The 21,352-nt window shown below is 43.7% G+C and overlaps 1 protein-coding gene across 2 annotated transcripts in view; it reads left to right on the top strand.

Moving 5' to 3' along the window:
* LOC121543652 (conserved oligomeric Golgi complex subunit 5) overlaps positions 1–21,352 on the top strand; it is an 89,153-nt gene that overhangs the window by 35,218 nt on the left and 32,583 nt on the right. For both annotated transcript variants that reach the window (XR_005996039.2, XM_041853693.2), the window contains exons 7-10: positions 1,361–1,491; positions 20,106–20,265; positions 20,369–20,481; positions 20,604–20,681. Coding sequence is in view for 1 of the 2 variants with exons in the window: in XM_041853693.2 (XP_041709627.1) it covers positions 1,361–1,491; positions 20,106–20,265; positions 20,369–20,481; positions 20,604–20,681 (482 nt within the window). In the remaining variant the exon portion in view is untranslated. The remainder of the gene's footprint in view (positions 1–1,360; positions 1,492–20,105; positions 20,266–20,368; positions 20,482–20,603; positions 20,682–21,352) is intronic.

Raw genomic sequence — 21,352 nt, 5'->3', positions numbered from 1 at the left:
ATTTTTTAACTGTGCTGTGACGTTTCACTAAAGTTCTGAACCTTTCTATTCTCATAGTTTCTACAGATTGTAAAACATGTCTTTGCTAAAAGTATTATGATATTATTGATCAATTGACTATGACTTTTCAAATCACCCAGTAGTGCTATCTGCAGAGTTAGCTCCAGGTAAATGTTGTAATTCTTCAGCCATTCCTGGATCTGTGACCAAAAACAAGCTACATATGGACAGTACCAAAATAAATGACTCTGTTGGTGACTGACATAACAACAGGGAAATTTCGAAAATTGCACCTTGTGTATTCTATTATTCTAACGCTCAACAGTAAGTTCAGATCCCGACTTGACTTAGTTCCCCCCCAAATAATATATGTCATATAATAATAATAATAATAATAATAATAATAATAATATATACTTGCCTATACCGCCTATGTCGCTTATGCCCAGGGCCGGCCCTGGGGGCTGCCCCACACACACTCCATGCCTGATGCACGCACGCACGCACACACGGCCCAGCAGACTAGGGATTTCTATTTTAGCTGTGTCTGTGAATGGATTGTTTTTGGATTAGATATTCTGCTGTCCAATCTCTTCTCCCTGGCCAGTCTGCTACCTGACTTCTCTCACTGGGGAGCTCAGCGCAGAGCAGGTAGTCTAGACAGACAGACAAATAATAGCACATCTGAAATAGCTTTTATACCTGCCTGCCTGCTCTCTCCTTTGGATTGCACTGAAATGGTAGCTTAGCTTTGCCCACCTGTGTCGCTGGTTCACATTTCCTTTTGTAACAGGGTTTTTAAAGATACAACTGTATATTGTTTTTAACACAATATGTTGTAGAAGGGACTGAAGGTGTGTGTGTGAGCCATGGGAAGGTCTTAATGAGTTAGCGAGGGGTTAAAGGGGTTAATTGGATCAACTCATCTGCATAGAGCATCTGGCGGACACACAAATACACACACACGTTTGGCCTCATTATTTATATATTATTTTAACAGTCAACATGCACTTCTACCTCTCCTATTGACTGCAGTTCCACCTGTTGTCAATGTAAACAGCTGTATGCTTCTTCCTAGTTCGCCTGTAATGTTTTCCCTTTGACTTTCACTCTCCTCTCTTTCTCTTTTCTCAAATCAATACTGTAGAAGACTGTAGTATAGGAGGCAGTGGTTTTCTATCTAAATGGAGATGCATCAGTGGTGCGAAAATAAATCACGCTGAATGCTAAATGTCGGAGGGTGTTTTTGTAGATCTCAGGCAAATGTCTGAAGGTGTACAAATGCATACACACACACACATACACACACACACACACACACACACCTTCTAACACCCTCTTCTCTTGTCTCCCTCTCTAGACTACCTGTCCCAGGGGGTGGATCTGTCTGGTATAGACGTGATAGAGAATGACCTGCTGCTGATCAGCAGAGCCAGACTGGAGGTGGAGAACCAGGCCAAGAGACTGCTGGAGCAGGGCATGGAGATACAGGTAGGACACACTATATATATATATATATATATATATATATATATATATATATATATATATATATATATATATATATATATATATATATATACATATACATACACACACACACACACAACTACAAAGAAAATGCGAAAAAGTTTGTTCCTAGTTTTCACTCGTACACATTTCCTGAAAGGTGACTCACATATTTTTTGTCATTTGGCCAAAATGAGAATTCACTGTAGCCTCCAACAAGCAGGCCCAAGATGGGTTTCAGTTAGGTAATGTATGACACGGTGGGGCCCAGCTGGTGCTCAGAGTTCCAGCACCGACACCCACTGAGATGGCTTGGCCTGCAGCACACCTCACTGTGAAGACCAGATGGCCATCACTGATCTGTCTCTACCTCTACCTCTACCTCTACCTCTCTCTATCTCCTCTCTCTTCCCTCTCTCTCGCTCTCTCGCTTCCCTCTCTCTCTCTCTCTCTCTCTCTCTCTCTCTCTCGCTTCCCTCTCTCTCTCTCTCTCTCTCTCTCTCTCTCTCTCTCTCTCTCTCTCTCTCTCTACCTATCTCCCCCCTCTCTCTCTCTCTACCTCTCTTCCCCCTCTCTCCCTCTCTCTCTTCCCCCTCTCTTTCTCTCTACCTATCTCCCCCCTCTCTCTCTCTACCTCTCTCTTCCTCTCTCTCTCTCTCTTCCCCCTCTTTCTCTACCCCCTCTCTCTCTACCTCTACCTCTCTCTGTATCTGTACATTCCGTTGGTCAGTGTACAGTTTCAGATTTAAAATCTACTTTTAGATTCACCAAACGGATACTGGAGAGAATGCTTTTTCAATAGAGTCAAATCAATATTAACCTTCTATTAAAAATGTATTACTGGAAATGTTAGGAGTTCTCCAAGGTTAAGTGTATAATTTGTCAGCCCATACCCCAGCGAGCAGGTTGGCTACAGTACTTTTAATAAGAACTGATTTGCAGGAAACTCACTTTCTATTAGACAGGAAGCCTTGAGTTGGAGGCCAGGATCCACCCCCCAGTACGGCTATCGGGGAAACACGCCCTGCAGTCGTTCAAGGCTCTGAACGTAATACATCTCTGATACTGACCCTCACTGCACCACTCAGCAGCTAAAATAACACTGTCCTCGCCTGGTCAGGCCTCAATTGGCCTCAGCCCTGTATTTATATCATACCTGGAACACTGGCGTAGCGCAGTTTCTCTGCATTAATGCCAATAATAGTCCACCCTCAAAACACTAACTCACTAGGGATTGTTTCATTATGCAGTGTACTATCTATAGCTATATACTGTTTTTAGCTGCGATTTAGGTGCTATTTATAAACTTTTTATGAAAATTACACCTCAGATAGCCTAACAATGAAGAAAAAAGTAGTCTGCTTGAGGATAAATTCAGCCAGTATTGTTTTGTCTGGCTAATAACCTACACAAATGTGCTGTAATATTCAAGGTAAATTAAATTAGGATGAAATCAAATGAAATCCAACTTGAGAGACTACCCTGCTCTCCTGAAGTCCTCCCTTTTTTATGTGCAAAATCTCTTCACCACGGCCTGTAGGTCCATACTATACTGAGGATTGCCAACCCAGACAGTCTTTCCTGAGACATTATGCATTATGTGTCTATTCCACTGCACACAATTTAAACTTAGTCTTGAATGATGCATGCCAAGATATACCAGAGATAAGGGACTGTTGATATTGCAACCACATAACTCAAACTCCGGTTCACCAGTATGAATGAAAATCGCTAACCACTTTTTCTGTTCAAGCCCTCAAGAACTGTTGTCCGCTAAATATAATAATATGTTTGCATCTGCCAATTTATTGGCTGTCCAGTATCCAGACAACCTGTCCCCAGAGCTTTTTATACAGTTAATCTCTTTCCATAACGTGTTGAGGCCGGCAATTAAGGAGAATGATAGGCTCAATTAAAGATGTTACCGAACTGCTGTATTTGAAGCACTCATCCCTTCTGCCCAGTTTCCCTGATGTTGCTACGGCAATCAAGCTGTTTTTACCATCCCTGTAACTGTCACTTCTGCAGAGAGCTCGTTTTCTGAACTAAAACTCATAAAGAACTACATAAGAAGCATTAGGCTCGGTGGTTAGCGATTTTCATTCATACTGGTGAACCGGAGTTTGAGTTGTGTGCTTGCAATAGGCTCGGTCTGATATGAACTTTTGAACACCTGAGTAAGCTCCACTCATTGCACTGTCACCGTTGTAGCCTTGACCATGCGATTTGTTCACCCATATCCCCCTTATACTTTCAATCAGTTGAATTGTTTTCTTTTTGAAGACCTGGGGCACTTTTTCAGTCACATTCTTGAAGCCCAAGAAACAAACACTTAGCTTCCTAGTACATATGGAAATTAAAAAGGTTTATGAATTAATTACTTTGTGGAGGGTTACTGTCGAAATGATTTATTACGTTAAAAAAAAAATTGACATAGATGACAGGCACATTGGCCCCCAGAGCTCGATTCCTCGTGGCCTCTCTCACCTGTGTGTGTTGTGTGTGAACATTTCATCAGACATTTATTTCTAGTGCTCCAATTATTGCCCTCTTTTGTTTCGTCCTCCCCATAAAAACACTATTCTCTTGTTCCTTTCATTTGTATTGTACTAAACCTCCCGAGGGGGACACAGCTTTTTGCCTGATAAAGTTAGACCCTGTTCCTCCATCCTTCCATCCCTCCATCCCTCCATCCTTCCATCCCTCCTGCCTATACTAGAGATGAAAACTCTCTTCTGGAGAATAGTCAAACCCTCAAGGAATTTCTGTTTGTGCTTTTTGTTTTTATTGCTTAATAAATCATCTAATATTTATATTGACTTCTCCTGCGATTTCAGGCCTGGCTTGGCAATTGGAGAGTGATGCACATAGATGTGTGCCTGTATACTCAGGGCTTGGTCAGAGCATCACTGTGGCACGCTATAGTGTGTAGTCCCTGGTTCTTATCAGGCAGGTCAGATAAAAGACTAAGCCTGCGTCCCAAATGTCACCCTATTCCCTATACACTGTATACCGGTTAAAGTAGACCGATGCTGACAGGAATGGAGGACTGCCACCTCCAACTGTCTACTGCTTGAGTACCTGTACCTGTGTGTCGGTGTCTGATATAGATCCACAGAGGTATTATTCTGAAGGAGTAGGACGTTAGGAGTTTGTGTGTGTGTGCAGTGTGTGGGTGCCCTTGAAACAGTCATACTCTGTTTCCAGTTTTTTTCTTTGTACTGTTACATTTCCTGCACATGGTAATTTGTTTAATTCCTCAAGCATTATTATTGTTTGATGTTGAGAATGTAGTAATGTTCTCTGCTTGTTATGCACCAGAGCAGAGGGAAGAGAGGAAAGAGTAGCTCACAGGGGAGGGCGGAGGGTTGTTTTGAGAGGGGGATTCAAGGTGAACGTGTCAAGGTCAGATTGCTATCAGACAAGCAGCATGCCTCCCTCTCTCCCTCTGTGAGATATTCACCTATACAGTACAGACAGACAGACAGACAGACTTCTCAAAACTGCAACTCAGACAAGAGAGGGAGACGGGCAGAGAGAAAGAGGTAGAAAGGGAGAGGAGGAGAGAGAGATACAGAGATAGCGAACGTGTGGGAAGGATGGAGGGAGAGAGAGAGAGACAGTTTTAAATGCTTAATCTCATATTTAATCTGAAGTGAGTTTCTTATTCAATACAAACTCTGTTTTTCTGAACTGTAGTGTGTCTCACTAGCTCATTCTCTCTCTCTCTCTCTCTCTCTCTCTCTCTAGGAGAGTGTGTAAGCCCTGGCCGTTGTCATCGTGACCCAGAAAGCTGAATTCTCAGGGGGACAGTGTCCTGTTTCAGAGACTCTGGGGGGAGGGGAGAGAGGGAAGAGAGGAGGTCAGGAGAGAAGAGATTAGGGGGGGTGCTTACAGGCAGTCTGCTCAGTCTCAGCCTGGGACCAGAATGGAATGATTTTTACCATGAAAAGAACTCTGCCTGTAAAGCCCAGGTGAGAACAGAACAGGATAATCTGGGCCTGTGTCTGTTCTCCGTAGTCTGTAATGGCCACGTTCTGTTCAGCCCACTGTGATAAAGATAGAAGTGTGTGTGTGTGTGGGTTGAGGCTATGCACAGTATCTCAGGTCTTTTATAAGAGTTCAATCTGCCATACTCCTTCATTAGAGCTAATCTGCCATAGGCTGCTAACGTTCACAGTCCAGGTCATGCATGTTTACCATGTTAACATGCATCTGTGTAGGTTGTAATTCCCCTTCATTAGTAGTGTGTGTGTGGCTGTGTGCATGACTCCTGGCACGAACAACACCACGCTGAGTCTCATTTGTGGAATGGGGAAATACAGACCCAGAGTTCAATTCCTTATGAAAGATAACTCCCGCACATTCACGATTACCTACCTACACACTTAGTAGTATATTGTCTAGATCAGAGCCTATTCATAATACATGCTATTATATAGATTTATTATCATTAAATCCCCATAGATGTTTTATCATTGATTGCCCAGAGAGGCCACTCACCTGGTGTCCCAGGTCTGAATCAGTCCCTGATTACAGGGGCCAGATGAAAAACAGCAGAGCTGTGGTCCAGGAGCCCCAGTTGAATAGCCCTAATCTAAATCAATTATGATGTTACTAAAGTGTTGTCTGATGCTACAAATGGGCTTTGACTGTGTATCCCTCCAGCTAAAGATAAATAAATCAGTGTCAAGTTGTTTTTCTCACTTAGCTCTTACTCAGAAAATACCAAAAAAGTGCTATTCTGCCTCTGTTGCCGTGGGCAACACAAACCCAAAAAAGAGGGGAAGGGGAAGAAGGGGTAGAGAGAGATAAAGATGGAGAGGGAAATAGGATGGAAGAACCGTTTATGTTCAGTCATCCCTCCATCTCTCCCTCAGAAACATTATATTTATTATTAGTAGTAGGTCTATTTAATTGCCTGTGTCACAGCGCAGCACTATACTTATTTATAGTTGTTATATTATCACCATGTCCAGAAACAGAGAAGATTGGAGAAGATGAAAGCTAGTTTCAAGCTGTCTGCACCTCAACTCTCTCTTTCTGCTGTGGTTTCACTGGGAACTGGTATGAAGCCTCTGTATTAAAAGGCATAAACAAGTACACTGTCAGCACAACAGGAATGAAAGGTGCTTGCAGTCCTCTCCCGTAGTACCTGAAGATAGTTTTATCTTCATTGGAGTTCATTAACACGATCAATAAATTGTCATTTAATGAGCTCATATCCAAACCCAGAGCCTATTAGTGGTCTAGAATCACGAAATGTCAGCCAGCCATTACCAGCATCATTCCTAGACCTGTCTCTGGCTGATCTGAACTCTGAGAGAGAGCAGATTAGAGGATCTGGCGACAAGAGAGGAGGATGGAGGGAAGATGAGAGGGGAATAGACAGAGAAATGAAAGGATGGAGAGACGGATAGACGTGATCTGCGGTGACTCAGGAGCAGATGGCCCCTCGGCCTGGGAATGAGTGTGTCTGTGTGAGTCTGTCTGACCGCCTGTGTCTGCGTGTGTCATCAGAACCACAGGAGACATGAGGACATGCAGAGAGAGAGGGAGAGAGCAAGGCAGGGAGGAAGGTGTAGAAAAGGTGAGAGGAACAGACAGAATGTGTGAAAAGTGTCAAGGAAAGGTGGTATTCTACAGTGCATGCTGTCTGTACTACTCTATCTTTCTCCCTTTCTCTTATTTTCACACAATCTCTCTTGTTCCTTCTCTCCCTCACTCACTCTGCATGATCCTCTCCTTCTTTTGCAGCCATATCTCTTTCTCACCTTCCCCCCTCTCTCTTCTTTCCCCTCTGTCATCTCTGGATGGATGAAGAGATGAACAGGAGGACTGTTGTGTGATGGTGCAATCCCAGCTGGGTTTCTACGTTCTCCTCTCTAATAGCAGCACCCCACTGCTCTGATTGTCCTACAGCTAGATCAACAGAACACTTACCGAACACCCCGTCCTGCAATCACAACCAGGATATATTCTCTGTTGTGTCATACAGAAGGCTATGTGCAAATAGCAAATGACTATGTTCACTATATCAGAAGTGGAGCACTGTATTGGAAATAGGGGATCATTTGAGACGCAGATTTCGCACACACACACACAACCTTTGCATAACTTTGTCTTCTCGATCCTCCACCAGTTGATAAGTGACCGTCAGGCACTTGGCTGAAAGTCTTGTCACCATGCATATACTGTGTGCTTTAACAACTCCTTTAAACAGCTAAATTAGCCGTCAGTGACGTTTCCTAGGAAATCATTAGCCTACACGGCTGTAGAGTAGCCAGAAATTCATTGGTGGGTGGGCCTGCAGAAATGTGGGTAATTTGGGAAAACAGCTAACTAACTTCTTGCAATGCTACACATTTTGTCATGAGGCTGAGAGGAAAATGTGCAGTTTTCATAGCTAATCTCATGCTATTCTACACATTTTGTCACGAGGCTGAGAGAGATGTTTTCTTTTTTTAAACTAAAATATAGGTGTGTTGACTGTAATAACGGCACTGGATTATGAGCTGTCTTGTTTACTAAATTAAGAAATGAAGTAGGCAATGTCATGGTGCATACAGCGGCTTGCGAAAGTATTCACCCCCCTTGGCATTTTTCCTATTTTGTTGCCTTACAACCTGTAATTCAAATATATTTTTTGGGGGGTTTGTATCATTTGATTTACACAACATGCCTTCCACTTTGAAGATGCAAAATATTTTTGGGGGTGAAACAAACAAGAAATAAGACAAAAAAACAGAACACTTGAGCGTGCATAACTATTCACCCCCCCCAAAGTCAATACTTTGTAGAGGCACCTTTTGCAGCAATTACAGCTGCAAGTCTCTTGGGGTATGTCTCTATAAGCTTGGCACATCTAGCTACTGGGATTTTTGCCCATTCTTCAAGGCAAAACTGCTCCAGCTCCTTCAAGTTGGATGGGTTCCGCTGGTGTACAGCAATCTTTAAGTCATACCACAGATTCTCAATTGGATTGAGGTCTGGGCTTTGTCTAGGCCATTCCAAGACATTTAAATGTTTCCCCTTAAATCACTCAAGTGTTGCTTTAGCAGTCTGCTTAGGGTCATTGTCCTGCTGGAAGGTGAACCTCCATCCCAGTCTCAAATCTCTAGAAGACTGAAACAGGTTTCCCTCAAGAATTTCCCTGTATTCCATCATTCCTTCAATTCTGACCAGTTTCCCAGTCCCTGCCGATGAAAAACATCCCCACAGCATGATGTTGCCACCACCATGCTTCACTGTGGGGATGGTGTTCTCGGGGTGATGAGAGGTGTTGGGTTTGCTCCAGACATAGCGTTTTCCTTGATGGCCAAAAAGCTCAATTTTAGTCTCATCTGACCAGAGTACCTTCTACCATATGTTTGGGGAGTCTCCCACATGCCTTTTGGCGAACACCAAACGTGTTTGCTTATTTTTTTCTTTAAGCAATGGCTTTTTTCTGGCCACTCTTCAGTAAAGCCAAGCTCTGTGTATTGTACAGCTTAAAGTGGTCCTATAGACAGATACTCCAATCTCCGCTGTGGAGCTTTGCAGCTCCTTCAGGGTTATCTTTGGTCTCTTTGTTGCCTCTGATTAATGCCGTCCTTGCCTGGTCCGTTTGTTATGGTGCCATATTCTTTCAATTTTTTTATAATGGATTCAATGGTGCTCCGTGGGATGTTCAAAGTTTCAGATATTTTTTTATAACCCAACCCTGATCTGTACTTCTCCACAACTTTGTCCCTGACCTGTTTGGAGAGCTCCTTGGTCTTCATAGTGCCGCTTGCTTGGTGGTGCCCGTTGCTTAGTGGTGTTGCAGACTCTGGGGCCTTTCAGAACAGGTGTGTATATATACTGAGATCATGTGACAGATCATGTGACACTTAGATTGCACACAGGTGGACTTTATTTAACTAATTATGTGACTTCTGAAGGTAATTGGTTGCACCAGATCTTATTTAGGGGCTTCATAGCAAAGGGGGTGAATACATATGCACGCTCACTTTTCCGTTATTTATTTTTTGAAACAAGTTACTTTTTTAAATTTCCCTTCACCAATTTGGACTATTTGGTCCATTTCATGAAATCCAAATAAAAATCTATTTAAATTACAGGTTGTAATGCAACAAAATAGAAAAAACGCCAAGGGGGATGAATAAGTTTGCAAGGCACTGTATAGCCATAGAAGCACAGTGACATATGCCTTAATGCGGTAATAATGTGGGTGTGGCTTTAAATTAGTTATTTTTGACCTCCCATCCCATGAGCGTGAATGTCATTCCAGTTCATCTGAATGTCATTCCCGTGCACTGCTTGCTATTCATTCTATCTAATGGTGTTTGGATGTTTAGGTAAAAAGACAAATAATGTCCCATTTGGAACACTGACAGGTAGAGAGCATAAAGAAAATAATCAACAACAAAAAAAGGAATTGTTGCTCAATCTGATTGAGTGCGCCTGACTCCCCAGTGGGTGGGCCCAGGCCCACCCGTGCTTTCGCGGTTGCTACACGGCAACAGCCAGCTGATTGGTTAAGTAGAGACAGGACTAGAGAGAATGCACTCACACATCTGTATTAGGCCTACTTGTATTCTTTGAAGGCACAAAGAACACACTAGAGGAAGTTCTGGTCAAAAGTATTGCCTTGTCTTTCAAAAAAGGTCACTGACTGAAACGACAACAATAAAATCGTGAGTGATGATAATCGTGTGTGGAGGGGAATAATCTTTATAACACTTAATTTGACAGGTTCGTTATGGCATGGTAATGACGGGTTCAGCGCCCATTATAATTATTTTACATATAGCTGACCTTTGAGGCACCACAAAGGAGAGACAATGTGGTGGTTTATGTGTTAATAACTATTGCCCCAGAAGGACGGATTGGGGAGGGTCTGGTTTTTTGAATGGAACATGTTGCCAAGGTATTACTACATACTGTAGTCTCTTCGCTAGTGTACAGAAAATTGGGTAGTCTGTCCTCTTACCAACATGCAACAGTCCCTTCATTATTTAATTGTTGGGACTTTGGGATTGTTCCTCATACAGACAGAGACAGAGCAGAGCTGTTCAAAGCTCCTAGTGTGGCGTGTCAGTAAATGAGGAGAGAGCATCCCAGAGCGAGCTCTTTAGCTCACTGTCTCTGTGTGTGTGTGTACACACACGCATGCACACGCACACATGACAGAACAGACACACACACACGGCAGAACACACACACGCTTGAATGCTCGTACACAACCACACACACACACACTCAGCTACAGGCTATATCTGGCAGCGGGCCAAGTTGGTTTAAACAAAGCAATATTGTTTCCTCAGTGTAATTTGCTTTGATGTTGCTCAGTGTTCTGTAAGGACCAATTTGTCAGGATGTGTAAGCTGTTTCTTCAGTGGACCAGAGGGGAGACAAGTGTTCTGTGCTGGAAAAACACCTTCCCTCGCTGTTTTACATTACCAGACCCACTACTTAAAATGTGTCATCGTTAGAGCTCTGGGCGGAAAGAGAGCAGAACAAGCCTTTGTGCTTACCTGGTGATTTCTCTATGTCTTAAAGTAATGATGGACTGTCATTTCTCTTCGCTTATTTGAGCTGTTCTTACCATAATATGGACTTGGTCTTTTACCAAATAGGGCAATCTTCTGGATACCCCCCTACCTTGTCACAACACAACTGATTGGCTCAAACGCATTAAATGAACTTTTAAGAAGGCACACCTATTAATTAAAATGCATTCCAGGTGACTACCTCATGAAGCTGGTTGAGAGAATGCCAAGAGTGTGCAAATCTGTCATCAAGACAAAGGGTGGCTATTTGAAAAATCTCAAATATAAAATATATTTTGATTTGTTAACACTTTTTTTGGTTACCACATGATTCCATATGTGTTATTTCATAGTTTTTATGTCTTCACTATTATTCTACAATGTAGAAAATAGTAAAAATAAAGAAAAACCCTTGAATGAGTAGGTGTTCTAAAACTTTTGACCGGTAGTGTATACTGAGCCACAAGAAAACGATGGAGTTTTCTACCACTTTACACTTGTTTTGTGGAAGATGTACTGAGTCGGCCACTTCTTCCTCCTATGATTCAGTATATAATATAGGCTATATAGCAGGTGCTTTTATCCAAAGCAACTTAGTCATACGTGCATTCATTTTCATATGGGTGGCCACAGCAGGAATCAACTCACGATCTTGCCGTTGCAAGCACCATGATCTACCAACTGAGCCAAAAAGAACCACTTCCTGTTATTTTGGTTCTGGTTCATCCTGCAAATAGACACTGATTGTGTCTGTTTGGTGGTACATTTATGATAATTAATGGACATAATTTGCTATTGTACACGTATTGAATATTGAATAGCATTTTAGCATCTATTCAAATGTTGACCTTTTAGTTTGAATGTCAAATCAAGGGAAACTAAGTGTCAATGATGTTGGGGGAAACATAAGTCACCTCATGCTCAAGTCATTAGCAGAGGGCAAGAGGTTTGTCATCTAACAACAACAGAAGTTCAAGCTACCATAAATATGACAGTACTGAGCTATCGTCTCCCCATAGATTCATTAGTCTCTTTATTTGCTATTAATGACTCCAGCAGGCTTGTGTGTGTGTGTGTGTGTGTGTGTGTGTGTGTGTGTGTGTGTGCTTCATGCACATTGATGAAGTCCTCATTTTATATCCAAATTTGACGATATCACATCTCCCCCAGCCTTGAAAAAATTAGCCAATAACCCAAGTCTTCTGAGTAGAGTTTGATCCTGTACTGTGATGTCCAAATAGATACAGTGGGGAAAAAAAGTATTTAGTCAGCCACCAATTGTGCAAGTTCTCCCACTTAAAAAGATGAGAGAGGCCTGTAATTTTCATCATAGGTACAAGTCAACTAGGACAGACAAAATGAGGAAAAAAATTCCAGAAATCACATTGTAGGATTTTTTATGAATTTATTTGCAAATTATGGTGGAAAATAAGTATTTGGTCAATAACAAAAGTTTCTCAATACTTTGTTATATACCCTTTGTTGGCAATGACACAGGTCAAACGTTTTCTGTAAGTCTTCACAAGGTTGTCACACACTGTTGCTGGTATTTTGGCCCATTCCTCCATGCAGATCTCCTCTAGAGCAGTGATGTTTTGGGGCTGTCGCTGGGCAACACAGACTTTCAACTCCCTCCAAAGATTTTCTATGGGGTTGAGATCTGGAGACTGGCTAGGCCACTCCAGGACCTTGAAATGCTTCGTACGAAGCCACTCCTTCGTTGCCCGGGTGGTGTGTTTGGGATCATTGTCATGCTGAAAGACCCAGCCACGTTTCATCTTCAATGCCCTTGCTGACGGAAGGAGGTTTTCACTCAAAATCTCACGATACATGGCCCCATTCATTCTTTCCTTTACACGGATCAGTCGTCCTGGTCCCTTTGCAGAAAAACAGCCCCAAAGCATGATGTTTCCACCCCCATGCTTCACAGTAGGTATGGGGTTCTTTGGATGCAACTCAGCATTCTTTGTCCTCTAAACACGACGAGTTGAGTTTTTACCAAAAAGTTATATTTTGGTTTCATATGACATTCTCCCAATCCTCTTCTGGATCATCCAAATGCACTCTAGCAAACTTCAGACGGGCCTGGACATGTACTGGCTTAAGCAGGGGGACACGTCTTGCACTGCAGGATTTGAGTCCCTGGCGGCGTAGTGTGTTACTGATGGTAGGCTTTGTTACTTTGGTCCCAGCTCTCTGCAGGTCATTCACTAGGTCCCCCCGTGTGGTTCTGGGATTTTTGCTCACCGTTCTTGTGATCATTTTGACCCCACGGGGTGAGATCTTGCGTGGAGCCCCAGATCGAGGGAGATTATCAGTGGTCTTGTATGTCTTCCATTTCCTAATAATTGCTCCCACAGTTGATTTCTTCAAACCAAGCTGCTTACCTATTGCAGATTCAGTCTTCCCAGCCTGGTGCAGGTCTACAATTTTGTTTCTGGTGTCCTTTGACAGCTCTTTGGTCTTGGCCATAGTGGAGTTTGGAGTGTGACTGTTTGAGGTTGTAAACAGGTGTCTTTTATACTGATAACAAGTTCAAACAGGTGCCATTAATACAGGTAACAAGTGGAGGACAGAGGAGCCTCTTAAAGAAGAAGTTACAGGTCTGTGAGAGCCAGAAATCTTGCTTGTTTGTAGGTGACCAAATACTTATTTTCCACCATAATTTGCAAATAAATTCATAAAAAATCCTACAATGTGATTTTCTGGATTTTTTTTTCTCAATTTGTCTGTCATAGTTGACGTGTACCTATGATGAAAATTACAGGCCTCTCTCATCTTTTTAAGTGGGAGAACTTGCACAATTGGTGGCTGACTAAATACTTTTTTTCCCCACTGTACTTCTCCAAAGTCACTCGTGATGCCACTACATTTTTTTACATTTACATTTTAGTCATTTAGCAGACGCTCTTATCCAGAGCGACTTACAGTTAGTGAATACATATATATATTTATTTTTTATACTGGCCCCCCGTGGGAATCAAACCCACAACCCTGGCGTTGCAAACGCCATGCTCTATCAACTGAGCTACATCCCTGCCGGCCATTCCCTCCCCTACCCTGGACGACGCTGGGCCAATTGTGCGCCGCCCATGAGTCTCCCGGTCGCGGCCGGCTGCGACAGAGCCTGGATTCGAACCAGGATCTCTAGTGGCACAGTTAGCACTGCGATGCAGTGCCTTAGACCACTGCGCCACTCAGGAGTATACATGCACTTGTTTGTCACCTTTTCACTCCTCTGTAATTTCCCCACCTTCTCTCTTCTTCCCTTCCTCTCCTAAAAAGTGAATTACTTCTCCTGGGCGTGCGTCATGTGTGTGTTTGTGTCTGTCTGTTAAATGTACACAACCAGACCTAAAATACTTGAATAGGCCTTCCTGATGTTTGTTATGGGGTTGCCTTGGTTACGCTGCAGAAGTTATAATGTATTTCTCACTTATTTCTGGCTCTGCTGCTTAACACCCCCTCTGTTTTCTTTATCTCTCTTTTAAAAGCGGTACTTTCATACCTTTTTTATCTCCTTTCCTCCTGAATGATTTAGTGCATTTAACCCTCTCGTTAACCTTTGTTTTAACTAACGTCACTCTCAGCAACTTAGGAATACAACTTTGTGAGGAAATCAGACAGATGTAGATGAAGTCAAGTAAAGTCATAGGCTTGTTATTGTGTTGTTTGATATTGTTACCTCAAAGCAGATTGGACATTTGTCATCGAACAGACACACACACACAAACGTACAGGAAAGCAAACATCAGAGTGTACGTAACCCATCAACATGTGTGTGAACCGTCTCACTCATCCTACACACAGAGTGTGTGTGCGTGCATGTGTGTGATGTGTGTGTGTAAATGTCCACTCTGTGATAAAAGCTATGGTTAGTGGGTAATGGTTCAGGCCAACAGGTGTCTGTAGGAAGGAACCAATGAAGTGGAAAGCAGAGTGTTGTCATTCGTGTCGCTGCCTCAGTCTCTTTGACAGGTGACGTTACCTGGAAGCTGCTGTAACTGTAACTACTCCCAGAAAGCAGATTAGACATTTGTCATCAAACAGAGACACACATAGACACACCCACATACACGCACACACACACATACACACACACAGTTACAGGAAAGCAAACGTCAGAGCGTACCTAACCTACCAACATACAGGTAACTGCCAAAATAAAGGAAACACTAATATAAAGTGTCTTAATAGGTCGTTGGGCCACCACAAACCAGAACAGCTTCAATGCGCCTTGGCATAGATTCTACAAGTGACTGGAACTCTATTGAAGGGATGTGACACCATTCTTCCACCAGAAATTCCATAATTTGGTGTTTTGTTGATGGTGGTGGAAAACGCTGTCTCAGTCGCCTCTCTAGAATCTCCCATAAGTGTTCAATTGGGTTGAGATCTGGTGACTGAGACAGCCATGGGATATGGTTTACATCATTTTAATGCTCATCAAACCATTCAGTGACCACTCGTGCCCTGTGGATGAAGGCATTGTCATTCTATGGGGGTATAGCCATGGTAGGCAAAATAATGGGCAACTGGGCCTGCCCAGCATTTTTATAGATGACCCTAAGCATGATGGGATGTTAATTGCTAAATTAACTCAGGAACCACACCTGGGTGGAAGCACCAGCTTTCAATTTACTTTCTATCCCTCATTTACTCAAGTGTTCCCTTTATTTTGGCAGTTACATGTATGTCATAGGCTTGTAATTGTGTTGTTTGATATTGTTACCTCAAAGCAGATTGGACATTTGTTATAAAACCAAGACACAAACACACACACGCACACTTACAGGAAAGCAAACGTCAGAGGGTACATAAACCACCAGCATGTGTGTAAACCATCTCAACCACTCACTCGCTCACTCACTCTCACTCAGAGGGTATAACAAGAAATTGGTCAAACAAACCAAATCGCTGATAAGAATATCCTCTGAGTATACCCTCTGAGTGAGAGTGAGTATATAAATGTCCACTTTGTGGTAAAAGCTAACCGGGAGGATGGACAGTGGGTAATGGTTCAGGCCAACAGGTGTCTGTAGGAAGGAACCAATGAAGTGAAAAGCATAGAGTTGTCATTTGCGTCGCTGCCTCAGTCTCTCTAACATGTGAAGTTACCTGGAAGCTGCTGTAACTACTCCCAGAAGTGCCTCAAATCCTCTGGGAAAGAAAAGAGATCACTAGAGATTACTTATATTCAATTATTCATTCTAGCAGAGGTAAGTTAAAGAGGAATGTTTCTGAGTTTGAGTCAGTCATCATCCTTGGTATGCATTCTGCAAAGCTGTGTGTGTGAACGTATGTGTCTGGTTAGAAGGCTTAATACCTTTGATAGTTAGGCCCCCTGTTGCTCACATTACTGATCCTGTAAGCTGCTTTCACTCAAATACCAGTCAAACATTAAACCTTCCTATCAGGAAGAGACCTCCCAGCCCACCAACAAACACACAACCCACCAAACATTAAATGTGTCTTTATTAGAGAAATGTCAATGTTTAGAGACCATCCTCCCCAACACACACACACACCAAAAAAATAAAAAATTAAACCTGCCTGTAATGTTTTAGAAAGAACAAAAACACAAACATTAAAACATGCCTCTGTCCGAAATGGCATAGACACAGCATGCAAAGCCTCTTCTCCATGGTTGCCCACCTTCCTCTAGAGAAACACCCCTAATCTTGTAACCACCAAAATAAGCCTTTCTCACTGCTGTGAATATGAATATGCCTGCACATATGGCCAGGCCTGCTATCCTCCTCACTTATTATGAGAAATTGTTGTTTTTTGTGTGATTATGTATGGTTTTGGATGTCTTCCCTGAGTGTGTGGGATCCAGTTCACACCAAACTTCTACTAGCAGCAGGCCCAGCCATAGAGATACATATTTTAATACTGTGGGCCCAACCCATCTGTAAAGAGGCAGGCACTGATGGCTGAATATGTAACACTGTGAGTGAATTTAACTGACCTTGACTACATTCATATGGTCAGAATGAACATCAGAATATTTTATTTTACCAGGACGTCTCTTGAAATTAGAAATCTAGGAGGGTGAATGGATAATAGTCTTGGCTTAGTGTTGCAGCTGCCTGACGACAACAATAGAGTAATGGTCTGTGAAGGGTGGTAGGGTGGTTTCTCCCCCTGTACTGTATGCCTGTGTCCCAAATGGCACCCTACTCCCTACATAGAGCACTACATTTGACCAGGGCCCGTAGTGCACTGTGTAGGAAATAAGGTGCCATTTGGGATGCAGCCTATGTATGCTGCCACATGCAGCACATGCTCATTAAGACTGAGTGGGGATATTTTTAGACTGCTCCTCTCACCTCCCTGCCGACAGAGAAGGTCTCACTACTCCTGTTGTGTTATGTCTTAGCGTGTGTGTGTGTGTGCGTGTGCCTGTGCCCGTGCGTGCGTGCCCTATCAAGCCAAACCAATTAACCTGATTTTGTCTTGCCGAAAGAGAAAGATCCCGCTCGGCACCTGCTACACTGGGAACAAAAGGTGTGTGTGTTTGTGTTTTACCCTGGGGCAAGGCAATGTGAAAACGTCTCACACGGGCACTGAGCTGCCACAGAGCCCCAACAGGGCATATACTGTGTATATATATTTTTTCCACCTTTATTTAACCAGGTAAGCCAGTTGAGAACAAGTTCTCATTTACAACTGCGACCTGGCCAAGATAAAGCAAAGCAGTGCGATTAAAAACAACAACACAGAGTTACATATGAGGTAAAACAAAACATAAAGTCAAAAATACCACAGAAAATATATATATACAGTGTGTGCAAATTTAGCAAGTTATGGAGGTAAGGCAATAAATAGGCCATAGTGCAAAATAATTACAATTAGTATTAACACTGGAATGATATATGTGCAAATAGAGATACTGGGGTGCAAATGAGCAAAATAAATAACAATATGGGGATGAGGTAGTTGAGTGGGCTAATTTCAGAAGGGCTGTGTACAGGTGCAGTGATCGGTAAGGTGCTCTGACAACTGATGCATAAGTTAATGAGGGAGATAATGGTCTCCAGCTTCAGAGATTTTTGCAGTTTGTTCCAGTCATTTGCAGCAGAGAACTGGAAGGAATGGCGGCCAAAGGAGGTGTTGGCTTTGGGGATGACCAGTGAGATATACCTGCTGGAGCGCATACTACGGGTGGGTGTTGCTATGGTGACCAATGAGCTAAGATAAGGCGGAGATTTGTCTAGCAGTGATTTATAGATGGCCTGGAGCCAGTGGGTTTGGCGACAAATATGTAGTGAGGACCAGCCAACAAGAGCGTACAGGTCACAGTGGTGGGTAGTATATGGGGCTTTGGTGACAAAACGGATGGCACTGTGATAGACTACATCCAATTTGCTGAGTAGAGTGTTGGAGGCTATTTTGTAAATGACATCGCCGATGTCAAGGATCGGTAGGATAGTCAGTTTAACGAGGGCGTGTTTGGCAGCATGAGTGAAGGAGGCTTTGTTGCGAAACAGGAAGCCGATTCTAGATCTACCTTTGGATTGGAGATGCTTAATGTGAGTCTGGAAGGAGAGTTTACAGTCTAACCAGACACCTAGGTATTTGTAGTTGTCCACATACTCTAGGTGAGACCCATCGAGAGTAGTGATTCTAGTCGAGTGGGCGGGTGCCAGCAGCGTTCGATTGAAGAGCATGCATTTAGTTTTACTAGTGTTTAAGAGCAGTTGGAGGCTACGGAAGGAGTGTTGTATGGCATATCAACTGTAAGTGCTGTTATTGTGAAGTGGAAACGTCTAAGACCAACATCTAGTGGAAAGCCTTCCCAGAAGAGTGGAGGCTGTTATAGCAGCAAAGTGGGGACCAACTCCATATTAATGCCCATGATTTTGGAATGAGATGTTCGACGAGCAGGTGTCCACATACTTTTTGTCATGTAGTGTATACATACATACACACACACACACACACACACCCCGACCCTGACGGACGCTGCAGAGCTGAAGCCCTCGGCAGTATGTGTATTTCTGTGTGTGTGTCATGCACGGACGCGTCCTTTTTATCCATGGCAAACTCTGTGACGCTGCAAGGACTGCATCATGGCTTTGGACATGATAACGGTAAGGGTTTACTCAAAACCTGTGTCACCTCATGGACTGCAGCCATGAGATGTATAGTGTCACATCTTCCAGACAGCTGGGGTCGAGGCTCCATGACAGGGTCTTGACATTATCACATCCACCAGCTGACACCTCACTGGGCCGTGAGCTCTGGCGCTGGCTTCCTGATTATGACCCAGCTGGAGCCGACTTCAGGGGCAGTTTCCTAAATGGCCTTGAGTTAGGAATGGAGAGAGTGGAAACTGTGTTTCCAAGAACTCGTTAGGCCAGAGAAATGAGATGGAGAGGGAGGGAGCGAGAAGGCTGGGGTCTGACCTCAATCTCAGTTTCATGTGTGCAACAGCGAGGGGAGGGAGATATTTGTAGAAGGGAGGGTTGGGAGAGATGGGTAGAGGGGAGGGTTGGGAGAGATGGGTAGAGGGGAGGGTTGGGAGAGAGGGAGGCAGAGGGTGTGAGCGGTTTCTGGATGATGGTGAACAAAGCACTGATTAGTCCTGAGTGCTGGTTCCTTAATGAGAGCTGCTATCAGACCCTGCTAGCAATTACTCACGCACACCCATGCATGCACACACTCACACACATTCACTCACACACACCCCCAAAAATGTCGGAGTACTTGCGTATCCTGATCTTTTTCCGTTAGCTGAGGAGAATTGTTGCGTTTTGCAGCTTTGAAATGACCCATTTTTTGACCCGCCCCTTGTGCATAGTGACGTCAATCCTCTGAGCATGGCGGCGTGTGTGATTCTCTCTGTGCTATTCCAGAGTGTGAGGTACACTCCATTCTGTGTGTCTGTCCGGTTAGTAGAACTATGTCTCAAGTGTATTTAGTTAGATGATTGGACTCCACTGTGCTCCAAGACTGAATGTCTCAGACTAGATAGGGTTGGGGTTGACTGACTGAACCTGACACACACACATACACACAAACACACTGACTGTCTCCTCTCCTCTGTTGTCCATGCAGAACCCGACCCAGGTGGGCACGGCCCTTCAGGTGTTCTATAACCTGGGCAATCTGAGGGAGACCATCAGTGGGGTGGTGGAGGGCTACCGGACCACCATACAGGACAACGTCACTACCGCCCTGGACATCAAGGGACTCACCCAGCCCACTGGCAACAGAGGTAGGTGGGGGGTGAGGAAAATGTGTGTTTCAGTTTTGGTACTCTTGTCTTGTGTAACTGTTTAACCCGTGTAATTGTATTGTTGTGTTTGTGTGTGTGTCAGGTGCGCCAGGCAGAGCTGTGATGCCAACCCCAGGTAACACGGCAGCGTTCCGAGCTGCTCTCTGGACCAACCTTGAGAAACTCATGGATCAGATCTGTGCGGCTTGCGGACAGGTATGCTTTTACCTTTACAGATACTTTAGTATTACCTAAGTAAAGGTGCATTTATACCTGCTTATGTAGAGTAATTGACCTAGTCCAGGAGTACTGAGTTAACCTGTAATCTCTGTGTTTAGGTGCAACACCTCCAAAAGGTCCTGACTAAAAAGAGAGACCCTGTCACTCACGTCTGCTTCATCGATGAGATCATTAAGGTGAGATGCCATGTCCTCATATAAGGCCTGTGTGTCCTTGCCCCTGGACTGTCATCAGCACACCCTTCCACAACATCTATTCCTCCACTCTTGGCAATATCCTTCTCTTCTCTTTTGCCTTCCCCTGCCAACCTCTTTCCCCTCCCCTCTCCCCTCTTCCTCTCCCTACATACTGATCAGTCCATTACCTGGGCCTGTCCTGAACCAGACCTACCCAGGCTTTATTGACTCTCCTGGCATCAGCAGAATGCTGGGCTGTTAAGCAGAACAGCATGCAGGGACTTACGTTTTCTAATATGAGCTCGAAGAGATTCAGCTGTGCCAATTTTCTTTCTTAGAGTAGCATGGACCTCTCAATTTTCCCCCTCCCTCCCTCTCTTTGTCTCCCTTCCTCCCTCTCTCCCTCTCTGCTTCTATCCCCCCTCTCGTTCCCTCCGTTGTCACGCTCTCTCCATCTCTCACTCTCTCATCTGTCTCTCCATCTCTCTTTATCCTCTATAAAAGTCCACAGTCCTATAATTGGCCTTTTATATTCAGGAGAGCAGTGGACCTATTATCAGCTTGCTCCAATTAAGGTCTAGTGCTGTGCGTGTGCATGCCTGTGTGCATATGTTTAGAAGGAGGACATGGACATGGTCTGGTCCATTTTGTGTTGGTTTAACGTTAGCAGG

The sequence above is a fragment of the Coregonus clupeaformis genome, chromosome 28 (assembly GCF_020615455.1).
Source record: "Coregonus clupeaformis isolate EN_2021a chromosome 28, ASM2061545v1, whole genome shotgun sequence".
Lineage (NCBI taxonomy): Eukaryota > Metazoa > Chordata > Actinopteri > Salmoniformes > Salmonidae > Coregonus > Coregonus clupeaformis.
This window is presented reverse-complemented; position numbering and strand designations above follow the sequence as displayed.